At 41.0% G+C, this 13752-nt stretch overlaps 1 protein-coding gene and 1 long non-coding RNA gene across 2 annotated transcripts in view; one reads left to right on the top strand and one right to left on the bottom strand.

Annotated features, from left to right (window-relative positions):
- Positions 1–1051: 1051 nt before the first annotated feature.
- On the top strand, positions 1052–6358 carry LOC309488027. The gene is made up of 3 exons (XR_014201971.1): positions 1052–1263; positions 1411–1795; positions 4876–6358. It is a non-coding gene; the product is annotated as an uncharacterized lncRNA (long non-coding RNA).
- Positions 6359–9318: 2960 nt separating this feature from the next.
- tas1r3 (taste receptor, type 1, member 3) overlaps positions 9319–13752 on the bottom strand; it is a 42819-nt gene continuing 38385 nt past the window's right edge. Inside the window, exons 6-10 of the mRNA XM_082155801.1 lie at positions 13248–13664; positions 12948–13151; positions 12529–12649; positions 11294–11664; positions 9319–10268 (exon numbers count right to left, since the gene is read on the bottom strand). Of these exons, the coding sequence (XP_082011927.1) occupies positions 9702–10268; positions 11294–11664; positions 12529–12649; positions 12948–13151; positions 13248–13664 (1680 nt within the window). The 3' untranslated portion in view covers positions 9319–9701. The remainder of the gene's footprint in view (positions 10269–11293; positions 11665–12528; positions 12650–12947; positions 13152–13247; positions 13665–13752) is intronic.

The following is a 13752-nucleotide window of genomic DNA, read 5'->3' as shown; positions in this document are numbered from 1 at the left end:
GGTGTTGGTGGGACCCCTTCTAAAAATGTACGAAAGTGATCATCTGTGTTGAGTTCTGGGTGTTTGACCAACAGGTGGCATTTAGGGAAGAAATAGGCCGCTACCAGCCCCATGTTACTAAGTAAACTTACTCCTACTTGAGCAATAGACTTCTCTTTATCATTTAGACTTGTGTAGATGGGGAAGAACATCACCCACATTACACAGTAAATCAAGGTGGAGATGGTGATATCTCTGGCCAGGTTATACTGTCCTGGCGGCTTTAGAGCCATGAAGGTGGACATAAATGACATCAGTGCCAGAAGAACATTGAAACCTTTACCTCCTTAAATTCAAATGACTTACTAGTCAGGCCTTGTTTGATAAGAGTACCAGATCACAAACCTTTTTTTCTTTCTTTTTTTTTTTAAAAGAAAATATGAGTGGTGCTTGCAGTGGCAAAACTTGGCACTCGGTTGCTAGGGTGTTTCTAGTGGGTTGCCAAGGTGTTCTGGGTGGTTGCTAGGGTATTCTGGGTGGTTGGTATGGTGTTGCTAGGTGGTTGCTAGGGTATCCTGGGTGGTTGCTATGGTGTTCTGGGTGGTTGGTAAGGTGTTTTGGGTGGTTGCTATGGTGTTGCTATGCGGTTGCTATATGGTATAGGTTATACATATAGTTGTTGTTTTTTCACATCAAAGCTGAAAAAGAATTGCCTAATCTGCATGGTTTGAGAGGCGCACACGGTAATTTACCTTTATATATTTCATAATGTTTATAATGTTGTTTTATATTACTTTACCTGCACAATGTGATGTGCTATTCATGATGTTGATTGGATTTGTCGTATTTCTGTTGCAACATTCACTTGCATATCATCGGACATTGGCACGAGAGACTTGTAAAGGACTGAGAAATGCGTATTTTGAATATATGTTTTTTATTTCTTGTAGTTTTCACGGTGTGAAAGAGATTATACAGTGTGTGTAGAGAGAGATACAAAAATAATTTCTTTATTTCGTCAGACCAGTGCAGCTATAGCCAGGTCGCGCTTTATTTCCCGAAGGAAATCCAGGCGGTCGCGGCCCTCCCGACACAAGCTGTTCCCACCCAGATGGATGATCAGGAATCAAGAGACTGTTGCTAGACAAGAATAACTTGAATTCTTGAAGTCATGGGTGTCTATACCAACACTCTTCAGAACATCTCCATCCGTGTTCAGCAGAACAAACTGTTCATACAGTTCAACAGAACAAAGAGACTCATACACTTTGAAACAACTTGAGGGTGAGTAATGACTTTTAATGAGTTTGTTAATGAGTAATGAGTTTTATTTTTGGGTGAACCATCCCTAAAAAAAATGAAGCAATTATCACACTTAATCTCCACTGACTGAACCTCCTCTAAAAAGCTGTAAACCATCTCCCATTACAGTCCTATAAATCTCCATCACCATCAGAGGACAAGGTTCATGAAAACACAAGACGGCAGATTCACCAGCAAGAAGCACGAAACCGAAGAGATCACGAGTACAAGAGAAGAAATGTACAATCAAGGACCAACAATCGGGACAATAAACCCCTCATTCAGTGGCGCTCCAGATGAGCAGGATCCATTGCAGACCATGGGTCAGCCTTTGCCAGGCATGTCTATATATCCACAAGGTCCAGTTCACACCGGGGTCACGGTTCAGCCCACTGTGTTCATGACCTCCGCACCAGCGCCTGTTAATGTGCCGGATTACTTGTGCTACTCCATCTTTACTCTGCTGTGTTGTTGTTTCCCACTGGGAATCGCTGCCGTCATCTTCTCTATCTCTGTAAGTTTTCGCTCTCACATCATATATAGCTTGAGATATCACTGCAAAAATGTACCGTAGAATTTACAGGAATTTACTGGCAAAAAGTTGTTTTTTATTGTTTTTAACAGTAAACTGTAATATAATGACTTAAATGCATTAGCATGAACACTATCTGAAAATATTTACAAATGAATAAAAACCATGTCAAGGGTGTTGCAAGTAAAAGGGATAGTTCACCCAAAAATTCTGTTATCATTTACTCACTCTCATGTTGTTCCAAACCTGTATCATTTCTTCAGTTGAACACAAAAGAAGATATTTTAAAGAATGTTGGGAATCAGACAGTTGACGGCACCCATTGACTTCCATAGTATTTTTTTTTCCATACTATGGAAGTCAATGGGTGCTGTCAACTGTCTGATTCCCAACATTCTTTAAAATATCTTCTTTTGTGTTCAGCAAAAACTCATACAGGTTTGGAACAACTGAAGACAAAATGAAGACAGAAATTTATTTTTTGGGTGAACTAATCCTTTAAAGACTTACTTTGTCTGGTAGAATGTATAAAACATATAAATATAGCTTGAGATAATGCACTTTTACACAATTTAACACTTTATAGAATGTGATGATAAAGTGTTTTATTGAGTTGATCTTCTTTGTGAACATGTTGTTGTGATGCAGTGATATTTGCATAAACTCTAAATTTTTTTTTTTACTATCTACTAACCGAATGCCAGGAAACCAGTCATATTACAGCTGAAACTCAACGTTTCCTGCAATGATGTCATTAGGGATGGGTAACTAAACCCGGTCCCAGGGCTAAATTATGAAAGCATGCTGTAATGATATTTATTTTAAAAAGTAAAGATTCTGAAAGCATTGAATGAGATCCCATAATAATTAAATATAGATTTACAGCTGTAACATTAAAATGTGATGGTTTCATTATGAATATGGAGATTATCTCTAAGGTGGACACCCTACTTAATATTGCTATGATATTTCCCATCTGAATCTAACCATATCATGTCAATAAATGGAAAACTTAGTCAGCTGTTAATTATCTATCTATAAATGACTGTGTGTCTGTCTGTCTGTCTGTTATTCGAATATCTCTTGAACCGTTTTCAAACTTGACAGGTGTCTTGCTACAGGCATGAGTAAGTGCAGTGCCAAGTTTGACGTTGTTTGGATTAGAAATGCAAAAGATATCATTAGATATATCGGTATAAGAAGCACACATAGGCTTTGGCCGCTCTAGCCACTGGCCACTCCCCCTCTCACACTGACACTGAGTGAGCACAGCGCAGGACCAGAGGCCACTCCCCCTCTCACACTGACACTGAGTGAGCACAGCACAGGACCAGAGGCCACTCCCCCTCTCACACTGACACTGAGTGAGCACAGCGCAGGACCAGAGGCCACTCCCCCTCTCACACTGACACTGAGTGAGCACAGCGCTGGACCAGAGGCCACTCCCCCTCTCACACTGACACTGAGTGAGCACAGCGCAGGACCAGAGGCCACTCCCCCTCTCACACTGACACTGAGTGAGCACAGTGCAGGACCAGAGGCCACTCCCCCTCTCACACTGACACTGAGTGTGCACAGCGCAGGACCAGAGGCCACTCCCCCTCTCACACTGACACTGAGTGTGCACAGCGCAGGACCAGAGGCCACTCAACCCTCTCACACTGACACTGAGTGAGCACAGCGCAGGACCAGAGGCCACTCCCCCTCTCACACTGACAGTGACAGTGTGCACAGCGCAGGACCAGAGGCCACTCCCCCTCTCACACTGACACTGAGTGTGCACAGCGCAGGACCAGAGGCCACTCCCCCTCTCACACTGACACTGAGTGTGCACAGCGCAGGACCAGAGGCCACTCAACCCTCTCACACTGACACTGAGTGAGCACAGCGCAGGACCAGAGGCCACTCCCCCTCTCACACTGACAGTGACAGTGTGCACAGCGCAGGACCAGAGGCCACTCCCCCTCTCACACTGACACTGAGTGTGCACAGCGCTGGACCAGAGGCCACTCCCCCTCTCACACTGACACTGAGTGAGCACAGTGCAGGACCAGAGGCCACTCCCCCTCTCACACTGACACTGAGTGAGCACAGCGCAGGACCAGAGGCCACTCCCCCTCTCACACTGACACTGAGTGTGCACAGCGCAGGACCAGAGGCCACTCCCCCTCTCACACTGACACTGAGTGAGCACAGCGCAGGACCAGAGGCCACTCCCCCTCTCACACTGACACTGAGTGTGCACAACGCAGGACCAGAGGCCACTCCCCCTCTCACACTGACACTGAGTGAGCACAGCGCAGGACCAGAGGCCACTCCCCCTCTCACACTGACACTGAGTGAGCATAGCGCAGGACCAGAGGCCACTCCCCCTCTCACACTGACACTGAGTGTGCACAGCGCAGGACCAGAGGCCACTCCCCCTCTCACACTGACACTGAGTGTGCACAGCGCAGGACCAGAGGCCACTCCCCCTCTCACACTGATACTGAGTGAGCACAGCGCAGGACCAGAGGCCACTCCCCCTCTCACACTGACACTGAGTGTGCACAGCGCAGGACCAGAGGCCACTCCCCCTCTTACACTGACACTGAGTGAGCACAGCGCAGGACCAGAGGCCACTCCCCCTCTCACACTGACACTGAGTGTGCACAGCGCAGGACCAGAGGCCACTCCCCCTCTCACACTGACACTGAGTGTGCACAGCGCAGGACCAGAGGCCACTCCCCCTCTCACACTGACACTGAGTGTGCACAGCGCAGGACCAGAGGCCACTCCCCCTCTCACACTGACACTGAGTGTGCACAGCGCAGGACCAGAGGCCACTCCGTTTGCAGTGCGCATCTGATCAGCCGCTGCCCTACCACAGACACAACATTTATTAATTATTCTCATTATCAGACAGCTGGATTCTCCTTTAACACCAGAGATTACAGGATAATTAGGGTTACAGCTCTGGATAACTTTGGATTTGCATTTGGAGGCATCAAAAGCAATGATCTATGAAATTACAAGAGATTTTTAGTATGAAATAAAACATGCATTGACATTGTTTTTTGCAGACTCGAAATGCTAACATGGCTGGACAGCAAGATTTAGCGACCAGGTCCTCCAGAACGACATTGATCCTGAACCATGTCTCTCTCGGCATCGGCCTCACTGCCCTCGCAATCTACATACTGATCATCCTCCTCTCGCTGCATCAGTTACACTATTTTTAATGCTGTATTCTGCTTCAAATGCAGCTACTCATGATTTTGCAAAAGAAATGACAAATTACAAGTGGTGTAGGCCTATGTGAAATTATTTGCCTTCAAATATATTCAATGTATTCTTTTGATTGGGTTTTTTATTGATTTAATTAATTATTCCGTTTTATGAATCTTATTAATATCTTCTTTATGAATTCTCTAGTCATTGATAGTATTAATGTAATCATCATTCTTTTATTTTGCATTACTCTTTACATGTTATTGATTTTTTTAAATAATTTCTATATTTTCTACTATATGGTCTGATATGTTTGATTACGTGATGTACCTTCGTATCAAAATATTAGGTGTTGCACAAATAAACTTATGCATAATAGCAGCCACTTATATACTTATTTCAGGTTACAATGTAGTCTATTACTTGTGGTGAACACTATAAAAAAATTCATACTGTATGTAAAACTGTGGGAACCTTTTCTGCTATCTAGCAAATAATATGGATGTGCGATATGACCAAAATCTAAATTTTACTTCACAGTAACAATCCCATGGTTTCACAATTCTCAATATCAGTTTTGAATCCACAGAATAAACAGAATTTCAAACTCTTTTGAGTTTTGCAGGAAGTCCAATGCTTTTTAAGTAATTTTGTTTAGTTTATGTAAAGTTTATTTGTTTCTATAAGTTTATTAAATTAGAAAGTGTATCTAAAATTTATTAGAATTAATTTAGATTCATTTGACACTATTTATCCCTTTTTGATTATTATTTTTTATGTACAATAAAACTGAAAGCTGAAGATTTTTGTGGAGTATCATTCATCAGTGATTCTTTTTCCAGTAATTCCTGCCCACTAAAAGCTGCACGGATAAATTTGCTTACCCCACAAATAGGCCCATCTATGTAAACGATTTAGAAAAAGTTCCATCAATTCAAACTTTATATCATCGCTATGATATGTAGTGTCATATCACCCAGCCCTAACATGCAGTAATGCTTTAAACACAATTGACAAGCTGGTTGATAAAAATCAACTATTCTTTATTTTATTCTTTCATGTTAACTGAAGTGAATAATGCACCATTTTAACTTTAATCAACAAGTAGAATTGATCATGACATTCTCACCTTATAAAAAAAGAAAAGAAAAAAAGAAAAGAAAAAATCGCTGATCCAATGCTGAGCTAGTGAATGTCTGAACTAGTTGATGCACAAAATCAGTACCCTGATAAAGAGGTTGACTGGCAAAAAGTATTTTATGTGTTTTGAAAATACAAAAATACTCATCTTAAATGTATTTAAATACAAATTACATTTAATTTTTTCCAAAGGCTTTAAAATACAAAATAGTATTTTGTATTTCAAATACGTATTTTAAATACATGTATCTGAAATACTGCCCATCCCTGCTCTTCAGGTGGTTTTATTTGACACGTCTTATTCCTCCTCTTTGGACAAAGTTGTTAGTAACTGTCTCTAAGGAAAAACGATCTACAGAGGGCGCTGTTTCTCACAAACACGAGACCAATGAAAGGAAGAGACTTTCGTTTCCGATTTATTTATTTTTAGTTTTTAATTCAAAAGAAGCATTTGAAAGGATCAGAAGTCATACAAGAAATAACAAATAATCTGAACTATTTGACAATAATTATTTTCCATTTATTTTATTAAAAGTCATTGTATTGCAAAATTGAATGTCCAGTATTTTTAAATATATATATATATATATATATATATATATATATACAGTGAGGAAAATAAGTATTTGAACACCCTGCTATTTTGCAAGTTCTCCCACTTAGAAATCATGGAGGGGTCTGAAATTGTCATCGTAGGTGCATGTCCACTGTGAGAGACATAATCTAAAAAAAAAAAATCCAGAAATCACAATGTATGATTTTTTTAACTATTTATTTGTATGATACAGCTGCAAATAAGTATTTGAACACCTGAGAAAATCAATGTTAATATTTGGTAAAGTAGCCTTTTTTTGCAATTACAGAGGTCAAACGTTTCCTGTAGTTTTTCACCAGGTTTGCACACACTGCAGGAGGGATTTTGGCCCACTCCTCCACACAGATCTTCTCTAGATCAGTCAGGTTTCTGGGCTGTCGCTGAGAAACACGGAGTTTGAGCTCCCTCCAAAGATTCTCTATTGGGTTTAGGTCTGGAGACTGGCTAGGCCACGCCAGAACCTTGATATGCTTCTTACAGAGCCAGCCTCGACCCATCTTCAATGCTCTAACTGAGGGAAGGAGGTTGTTCCCCAAAATCTCACAATACATGGCCCCGGTCATCCTCTCCTTAATACAGTGCAGTCGCCCTGTCCCATGTGCAGAAAAACACCCCCAAAGCATGATGCTACCACCCCCATGCTTCACAGTAGGGATGGTGTTCTTGGGATGGTACTCATCATTCTTCTTCCTCCAAACACAGTTAGTGGAATTATGACCAAAAAGTTCTATTTTGGTCTCATCTGACCACATGACTTTCTCCCATGACTCCTCTGGATCATCCAAATGGTCGTTGGCAAACTTAAGACGGGCCTTGACATGTGCTGGTTTAAGCAGGGGAACCTTCCGTGCCATGCATGATTTCAAACCATGACGTCTTAGTGTATTACCAACAGTAACCTTGGAAACGGTGGTCCCAGCTCTTTTCAGGTCATTGACCAGCTTCTCCCGTGTAGTTCTGGGCTGATTTCTCACCTTTCTTAGGATCATTGAGACCCCACGAGGTGAGATCTTGCATGGAGCCCCAGTCCGAGGGAGATTGACAGTCATGTTTAGCTTCTTCCATTTTCTAATGATTGCTCCAACAGTGGACCTTTTTTCACCAAGCTGCTTGGCAATTTCCCCGTAGCCCTTTCCAGCCTTGTGGAGGTGTACAATTTTGTCTCTAGTGTCTTTGGACAGCTCTTTGGTCTTGGCCACGTTAGTAGTTGGATTCTTACTGATTGTATGGGGTGGACAGGTGTCTTTATGCAGCTAACGACCTCAAACAGGTGCATCTAATTTAGGATAATAAATGGAGTGGAGGTGGACATTTTAAAGGCAGACTAACAGGTCTTTGAGGGTCAGAATTCTAGCTGATAGACAGGTGTTCAAATACTTATTTGCAGCTGTATCATACAAATAAATAGTTAAAAAATCATATATTGTGATTTTTGATTATTTTTTTTTGATTATGTCTCTCACAGTGGACATGCACCTACGATGACAATTTCAGACCCCTCCATGATTTCCAAGTGGGAGAACTTGCAAAATAGCAGGGTGTTCAAATACTTATTTTCCTAACTGTATATATAATAAAACATAATGCTATTATTATAGCAGATGACTGCGTACTGTTACCAGATAAATTAAAGGTCCCATGACATGGATTATTTTATTATTTTATAATGTTTCCTGGGTGTTAGTATGTTTTTAAGATCAACATTTTTAATAATTTAGAAATAAAAGGCATTTTTCCTAACCTGATTTTAGCCTCTGATTTGAACGCTCTGTTTGAAGGGGCGTGTCTGCTGTGAGACTTCAGTGTAAACGCCCACTGCTGTGATTGGCTGACATGCTGACATGCTTACATATGGAATAGCTAGCATTACATGTGGAACTCTCTCGAATACTTTTACTATTACAGCTATCGGGATTAATGAATCGTGAGAAGTTTTTTAAGTATTTAGATCTATTCCCATCACATAAAAGGTTGCAGTGATGAGCATTGAGCAGATGACAGTTTGTTGATCGCGTGAATGAAGATCTTATCATTGCAACGCAGTTTCTGCACTCACTAATGATTTCACCAATGCAAACATGAGATAAGTACAGTAAGAGCTTCGCTGTGTAGCGTAACAGCGTCATTGATTGATTTCATAACGAGTTTTGGCAAGTGTCCAGAAAAACTCGCGCTGTGTGATTGACAGCTTGGGCGAATGGAAAGGGATTGTTCTTTGATCGCTTTCTGTATATATTTTAATCACAGTTTAAATAAGATTATTTTCATCCTACCAAGAGAAACGATGTGAAGTTGATATTTTAGTCACTGGCTTGATTTGCTTATGCATAAACAGTATTGAACGACTTTGAGAGAAAGATTATCTGTCTGAACTTGAACAATTACACATCAGAAATTCACATAACCCACTGGCTCTTCAGAGGCTCAGATAAAGGACTAAAAAAATACTTTTGTGTTTATTTGTACATCCAAACACTGAGCAACTGCCATGCTTCGCTCGTTTGCAAGCCATGATGTCTCTCGAGGATAAACCAACATCATTTTCTCATGGGCGGGCCAAATTCTTTTTGCGGGCAAAGAAGAGAAAGGGGAGGTAACCTTTCCCCTTATGACGACATAAAGGGAAGATTTCTAGATTCGCCCGTCTGAGCTTTCATTTTCTCAAAAATACCCAGGGCTTGGTTTACACCTATCAAAATGTCTAGCCACTGGGAGACCATAGGCAGGCTAGGGGAACTCATATTAATGTTAAAAAACCTAAAAGTGAAATTTTCATGTCATGGGACCTTTAAAATATTGATTGACGTAGACATTTTTGAAGTGAGAACTAAGAAAGGATCATTATACAAAAATATTAGACCACAAACTACAGCGATTGACCAATCGTAATCAGGTATACCATAGAGCCCAATAATAATAATATTAATAATTTAGCAATTGTTTTTAGCTTTCTTCAGGTGGTGTTGGTGGGACCCCTTCTAAAAATGTACGAAAGTGATCATCTGTGTTGAGTTCTGGGTGTTTGACCAACAGGTGGCATTTAGGGAAGAAATAGGCCGCTACCAGCCCCATGTTACTAAGTAAACTTACTCCTACTTGAGCAATAGACTTCTCTTTATCATTTAGACTTGTGTAGATGGGTATGAACATCACCCACATTACACAGTAAATCAAGGTGGAGATGGTGATATCTCTGGCCAGGTTATACTGTCCTGGCGGCTTTAGAGCCATGAAGGTGGACATAAATGACATCAGTGCCAGAAGAACATTGAAACCGAGCATCAAGCCGAAGTTTAACATGGGCTCCACTGGACAACGCAGAAAAGTTTGGACATAGTTCACCTCCAAACTGGCCACGTATTGGGTCAGGGAGGGACCTTCTCGGGCGTACCAACCGCACAGTCCCGCTTGGAGCCCGCAGCATCCCAGAATCACAAACCAGCTTCCTCGTCCTCGTAGGTTCTCCAGGTGATCGGGAGACTTTTCAGGGAACTCTGTGACGCACACAATCTGGTAAGTAAAAGATGGCAGTAGATTGTTTTATTATGTTTTTGTTGCATTTCTTGTTTTAATACAGTGGTTCTATTTGGTTTTATTTGAGCACCTGAACCTCAAGTGATGACTTATCACACAATTGTGCATTGTGAAGTACAGATCAAGTACATTTAAATTGTATCAATATTGCAATTACATGTTATTACATAATTTTTTTATGATTTATTCTATTGGATTAAAGGGATACTCCACTTTTTTTGGAAATAGGCTCATTTTACAACTCCCCCAGAGTTAAACAGTTGAGTTTTACCGTTTTCGAATCCATTCAGCCGAATCCGGGTCTGGCGGTACCACTTTTAGCATAGCTTAGCATAGATCATTGAATCGGACAGGACCATTAGCATCTCTCTAAAAAAAATGACCAAAGAGTTTCGATATTTTTCCTATTTAAAACTTGACTCTTCTGTAGTTATATCGTGTACTAAGACCGACGGAAAATGTAAAGTTGCGATTTTCTAGGCTGATATGGCTAGGAACTATACTCTCATTCCTGCGTAATAATCAAGAAACTTTGCTGCCGTACCATGAGTCCAGCAGGCGTAATGATATGACGCAGCGCCTGAAAATAGGTCTAATAGGTTAGACAAACTTAGTCCCGGTCACGTTGGAAGTTACTGAGCTGGGGACTATTTTCAGGCGCTGCGACATATCATTATCATCACTCATGGTACGCAACTTTACATTTTCCGTCGGTCTTAGTACACGATGTAACTACAGAAGAGTCAAGTTTTAAATAGGAAAAATATTGAAACTCTTTGGTCATTTTTTTGAGAGAGATGCTAATGGTCCTGTCCGATTCAATGATCTATGCTAAGCTATGCTAAAAGTGGTACCGCCAGACCCGGAGATCGGCTGAATGGATTCGAAAACGGTAAGACTCAACTGTTTAACTCTGGGGGAGTTGTAAAATGAGCCTATTTCCAAAAAAAGTGGAGTATCCCTTTAAGTGAAAATGGCTTTTAATTTTTTTTAAAGATCACCTGAAGGGAAACGGTCAGAATGACAGAGAGGGCCACAGTGGGAAAAAAGGCGCTTAGTGGCTGCTGCAGACGGCACATGACGTCTCCCGGCTGACCCAGGAACAGCACCAGGCTTATACATTCTCCCACTAGGCTCAACAGAGCAAGGCCACTCAACGGTCCACCTGCAGTTTTCACCAGTGGAGTTCCTCTGTGCATGAAAAATACAGCCCCTACCAATACATGTGATGCTAGCACCAAAATTCCTCCCAGAATGAGTCCGATTGACTCATGGTTGCTCCAGGCCAGGTAGGTATAGATGGGATAGACACAGCTTGTGCTTCGTAGGGTGGACCACTGGCCATTGGGACATGATCTACACTGGATGTCATCTTCCAATCAAAAGAGAAGGCAGATTAAGGTCAGTCAACATCTAATGACAAAGAGCTCATAAATGCATGCTTTTTCTATTTGCTACAGGCATGCTAGATAAAGCAAGTATGTTAAGAGGAAATATTAACAGCCCTATTAGGATTGTTTAGAATGACTTGAAAACAGGGTCTGAAATGAATGGGCTAGGGGCAAAAATGCATTAGAATTTATGTAGGATAATTAAAAATGCTCTAATCTCATAACATTATGGGATTATTCCACATTTGAACAGAATTAAGCATTGTTAAGTAAGGGTTAATGCCCGACGAGGTGTCCATTGTCAGGTATTAATTGACGACGGCATGAACGGTTTCCTCAGCCAAAGTCCATTAATACCTGACAATGGACACCTCGTCGGGCATTAACCCGCTTATACCATGGTCACTGCCAAATAACACATTTTTAAAACATTAGTTTATATTTTAATTAGTTTTACAATCAAAATCTAAAGTTTTTACAAACAATAACTTGGTTTCCCTGGTTACGCCTGACGGTTTATTTAGCAACCGGAGATATTTATAGTCCGCTCGATTTATAGTCCGTATAGATACTTTGACTGCCGGTTGCTATGGTTACTCACAGCTGATGTAGCCAGAGCATTTATTTATTAATTTCGAACGGTAAACAGTCAGTTTCACCAGAACTCCTTTACTAGGTGTCCTCTATCACTTTTTAATGGACACCCTGCAGCCAATCAGAATCGAGTATTCACCCAGTCCCAGACCATGGAATAAACATTCTTAAATGTTCTTGGAAATAAATTCCTGTGGGAAAATATTGGCCCTTAATGGAAAAGTTCATTTCAGACCCTAGTAGTCGCGCACCTGTGCTGTTTAGGAACGTTCCCTCCTTGCAGTCAATGCAGTCGAAACAGCAGGAGTGGAAGCCTTTAACTCTGCGCACTTGTCCTATCCCACAGTCTGAGGAGCAAGTGGACATTGGCACCTATTACAGAGACCATTTGTCAAGAGCTGCAGGCTCTGTGATGTACACTAGAGTTTGGACACACCTACTCAATTATTACAATTTTACATATTTTAGAATAATAGTTAAAATAACAGTAAAATGTTTCAAAAACATTTGAAAGAAATTCATATATAAGCATTATATATTATTATTAGTCTATAAAACTAATTGTAAGCATTTAAGATCATGAGAAAGTGTGTCAAAACTATTGACTGGTAGTAAAACAAGTTATATGAAGCCATTTAAATTACAATACAAATATTTGTCCCATTCATACCTTTCCATTTTTCGTGTGCCATTTTATGTCTCCTTCATCAATTGTGAGGTTCTGATAAAAGTATCCAATTCCATCAAAGTGCACAGTGGTGTCATTAAAGATCCATTGCATAACATCATAGCCAAAATTGGGATTACCCTCTTTATCAAACTGAAAATTGACTCCCTCTAGATCTACAGACACTTTTTGTAGTTTCTTTAACAGCTGTAGGAAAGATCATATATTGTTCTATTAGTATACTCTTAATCTTGTAGGCTAAAACAAGCAGATTTACAGACAGAGATGCTTGTGTGTGATTACCTGCCATGGATAGACTTTGTCAGTCTTGGGATTTAGAGCACAGTGGGTGGCATTACATCCAAGCAAGTCATGCAGTGCGTATGCAACACAGTAGATGGCAGTATACACACTGAAAGCTGACCACTGCACAAGTTTTATCTCTACCATGCTCACGTTGGCTTGGCTTAGGGAGCTGCAGCTTGGGCAAGGGTTGTCCAGAGGGGAGGTTTCTGTATCAGGCTCCTGGGGGATTTGTGTCTCCTCCATTTTTTTGAAGAGCTCACGGATATAGGGAGTGAATAGGTCAAGAGGTCTGGTGATGTCTGCAAACGCCAGGACTGTGCCTATTCTGTTGATGCCGGGCAGGTTGGATACACCGTCGTTCAGAGACCATCCAGTGCTTGCCACCCAGACGGCTGTTATGTTTCGTTTGATTACCTGGTCGGGTAGTGATGACAAGAACATTTAGAATCACCAAAACCTGTATGCTTATTCAGAATATAAAGAAGTGAATAAAATAGAGAAC

The sequence above is a fragment of the Leuciscus leuciscus genome, assembly GCF_965113295.1.
Source record: "Leuciscus leuciscus genome assembly, chromosome: 23".
NCBI lineage: Eukaryota > Metazoa > Chordata > Actinopteri > Cypriniformes > Leuciscidae > Leuciscus > Leuciscus leuciscus.
Note: the sequence above shows the minus strand (reverse complement) of the source record. Positions and strands in the feature narration are given on the sequence as shown.